General features: G+C 65.8%; 1 protein-coding gene across 1 annotated transcript in view; it reads right to left on the minus strand.

The window, feature by feature from the left end:
* Positions 1–3: 3 nt before the first annotated feature.
* The window catches only part of LOC102386729, a gene marked incomplete at its 3' end in the record, with an annotated part of 15,463 nt that continues 11,775 nt past the window's right edge, over positions 4–3,691 (minus strand). Inside the window, 2 exon segments of the mRNA XM_025195148.1 lie at positions 4–1,887; positions 2,270–2,652. Coding sequence (XP_025050933.1) covers positions 4–1,887; positions 2,270–2,652 — 2,267 coding nt within the window.

The following is a 3,691-nucleotide window of genomic DNA, read 5'->3' on the forward strand; positions in this document are numbered from 1 at the left end:
GCTCCGGAGCCGCTGGCGGATGTGGTTGCGCTGGTGCTGAGTCAGCGCCGCGATGTCCCCGAAGGTCCGGGAGCAGTCAGGGCAGGAGAAGAGCTTCTCGCGCATGTGGCCGATGTGGTGGCGCGCCAGGTCCGCCGCGTCCCGGCAAAGCTCCCCGCACCCGGGGCACGGCGCAGGGGCCCCCCCAGGCTCTCGGCGCGGGGGCGGGGGCGAGAGGTCTGCAAACGTCCCCTCTAAGAGCTCCTGGGGTCGGCTCCCCCTGTCCTCGACCTCTCCGGGCACCGGGGATCCTACCATCGTGGGCGGCCAGCATGACGCTGGTGCTGTCAGTCGGTCTCCAAAGCTTTCCCCACATCCATCGCAGATGAGGCCACATTGGTCAGGGCTTGATGGGCTTCCAGGTTGGGCCTGCCGGGCTTCCCCAGATGCCACAAGAGCCCCTGCTTGCCCTCTCTCCAAGGGGCAAGACTTGGGAGCGTCCAGATGTTGTGTCAACGTTGAGTGGTCTCCAAAGGTCTCCCCGCATGCATTGCAAATGAGACTGGATTGGATCTTTGGGGCTTGGTCGGGCCCCAAGGGACTATCCGATTGGGCCTGGCTGGACCCCAATGGGCTCTCTGTCTGGGGACCTGGTGTGGCCTGGCAAGACTCGTGAATGTCCAGGTGTTGCGTCAACGTTGAGTGGTCTCCACCGCTCCCTCCGTCACTGGGCTGGAGGTCGTGGCCTTCCCGTGACCTCCGGGGACCCCTTGACTGGATCTTCTGGACCTCGCTGACCACACAGGGACCTCCCGGTTGGATCTGGCTGGACTCCACGGCATCGCCGGGTAGGATCTCCTGGACTTCCCCCGACCCCTGGACAGCCCCAGGTGGGATCTCCCGGTCCCGATCGGGGCCCGGCCTCTCCCGGCAATCCTGGTGGGTATCCAGGTGCCGTGTCAACGCCACCTGGTCCCCAAAGCTCTGCCCGCACCCGCCACAAATGAGCCCAGCTGGCGCCTCGTCGTCCTCCTCCTCCACCGCCTCACCGTGCTGCCCACGGCGGTGCTGGCGCAGCTCCTCAGGCCGGGCAAAGCGGTCGCCACAGGACCGGCAGACGTGGGGCCGCTCCTCCATGTGGATGCGCTCGTGGGTGATGAGGTTGGAGCTCTGGGAGAAGCGCTTGCCGCACTCGCGGCACCGGTACGGTTTCTCGCCCGTGTGTGTGCGGCGGTGCTGGACCAGGTGGGAGCTGCGCACAAAGCTCTTCCCGCAGTCGGGGCACTGGTAGGGCTTCTCCCCCGTGTGGATGCGCTGGTGCCGGATGAGGGTGGAGCTCATGCCGAAGGCCTTGCCGCAGTCCCCGCAGCGGTATGGCTTCTCCCCGCGGTGGATGCGGAGGTGCAGGGTGAGGTTGGAGGCCAGGCTGAAGCTCTGTCCACATTCGGCACAGGCGTGGGGCCGGGCCTCCGTGTGGCTGCGCTGGTGCCGGGCCAGAGCCGAGCTGAGCCCGAAGGTCTTGCGGCAGGGGGGGCACTGGTAGGGCTCCACCCCCATGTGCAGGCGCTGGTGCTTGACCAGCGTGGCGCTGTGCCCAAAGGACTTGCGGCACGTGGGGCACTCGTACGGCTTCTCGCCCGTGTGCGTGCGCTGGTGCTGGATGAGCTCCGAGCTCTGGATGAAGGTCTTGCCGCAGTCGCCACAGCGGAAGGGTTTCTCGCCGGCGTGGATCTTGCGGTGCTTCACCAGATTAGCACTCTGTGTAAAGCCCTTGCCGCAGGTCGGGCACTTGAAGGGCCGCTCGCCCGAGTGTGTGGCCTGGTGCTGCAGCAGGTCCGAGCTGCGGTAGAAGCTCTTGGGGCAGGCGGCGCAGCGGTACGGCTTCTCGCCCGTGTGCGACCGCTGGTGCTGGTGAGGGGGGGAGATGTTCAGGTAGAGAATCCAGGCTCCCAGCGCCCCTGCTCCTGCCCCCCTGCACCCCAGAGAACCCAGGGGTCCGGGCTCCCTGCCCCCACCCCAGAGAACCCAGACATCTGGGCTCCCAGCACCACTGGTCTCACCCCACTCCCACCCCACAGAACCCAGGCATCCAGACTCCCAGCCCCACTGCTCCCCCCCAGATAACCTCAGTGCTGGGTCCTACGGATGTGACCCACACTCTCCGGGAAAGGCTGGCGGGTTGGGAGCCTGGCTCACCTGGAAGAGGCGGGGGTCAAAAGCCTGGACACCTGGGTCCCCCACAGGCCAGAGTGGAGCCCGCATGCCTGGGACCCCCCCGGCCCAGCCCTACCTTGATGAGGTTGGTGCTCTGGCTGAAGGCCTTGCCGCAGTCACGGCACTGGTAGGGCTTCTCACCGGTGTGGGTGCGCAGGTGCTGGGCCAGGTTGGAGCTCCAGCTGAAGGCCTTGGCGCAATGGGCGCAGCGGTACGGCTTCTCGCCCGTGTGCGTGCGCCGGTGCTGGACCAGGTGCGAGCTCTGTGTGAAGCCCTTGCCGCAGTCGGGGCAGGTGTTGGGGCGCTCGCCCGTGTGCACCCTCCGGTGCCGCTGCAGCTTCGACCACTGCCCAAAGGCCTTGCCGCAGTCCCCGCACGCGAAGGGGCGCTCTCCCGGGCCCCGCCGTGACCCGGCGCCCGGGGCTGGGGGGGTGGGGGCGGCCACTGCAGGCCATGGCTCTGCAAGGGAGACAGGCACAGTCAGGGAGAGACGGAGGGAGACAAGGACAGACAGAGAGGCACACCTAATAGACGGAGACACATGGAGACAGACAGATAGGGAGCCTCTACACAAGCATTTACTGCGGAGTAAAGTGCTGCAGGTAGTTACCGAAGAGCAAATTGCTGCAGAGTAAGCGGGGATAAGCTGGCATCTACACGTGCCTGTGTTAAAGTGTGTTAATGCCATGTCTGGACTGGCACAGGACTCAGGTTAGTCCCACATCAGTCCACACACACTACTGGGTTACTGCACAGTAAGGCATCTACACGTGTGTTACTGTGCAGTAACAACTTGAGTGTCAATTTGATCCCTGTGTGATGCAGGGTTCAAACTGACACCCATGTTGGTGTAAGTTGTCCAAGGCCATGCACAGTACGGACGTGCGTGTGGTTGCACGCCTGCGCTGCGCGGTCGTTCTCGGTTACCAAAATTAAAGCGCAGTAAGTGCGGATACACCTGCAGATGTGGAATAGGTGGATGGAGACGGAGGTGCAGAGAGACGGGCGGACGGACGTGTTGCGGGGGAGACGCAGACAGACGGGTGGACAGATGCATCGAGACAGTGACATCGAATAGACAGACACCCAGAGAGGGACGGACAGACAGATGCAGAGAGAGACACACGCAGGCGGAGACAGAGACGGACACGCTGCAGACGGGGGGACGCCTAACGGACGGACACAGAGCAAGAGAGACGGCCGGGCAGACAGCGGGTGTGGGTGCGGGTGCAGACAGACAGAGGGCTCGGGCGGCGCACAGACCTAAACGCGCACGGGGAGGCGCGCGGGCGGGCAGACACGGACAGACAGAGCAGGCGGGACCCCCACCCCTTCCTTACCTGTGCCGGGGGCTCGGGCGTCCTTGTCCCCCGGCTCCATGCCGGCGGCTCGGGCCTGGACAACCTGGGGGGCGAATGGAGCGTGACCGCCGGGAAAGACCCCCGCCCCGGGCCCCGCACAGCCCGGGCCCCGCTCCCAGCCCCGGCGGGACGCCGGC

This window comes from Alligator sinensis, unplaced genomic scaffold (assembly GCF_000455745.1).
Source record: "Alligator sinensis unplaced genomic scaffold, ASM45574v1 scaffold1704_1, whole genome shotgun sequence".
NCBI classification, from domain to species: domain Eukaryota; kingdom Metazoa; phylum Chordata; order Crocodylia; family Alligatoridae; genus Alligator; species Alligator sinensis.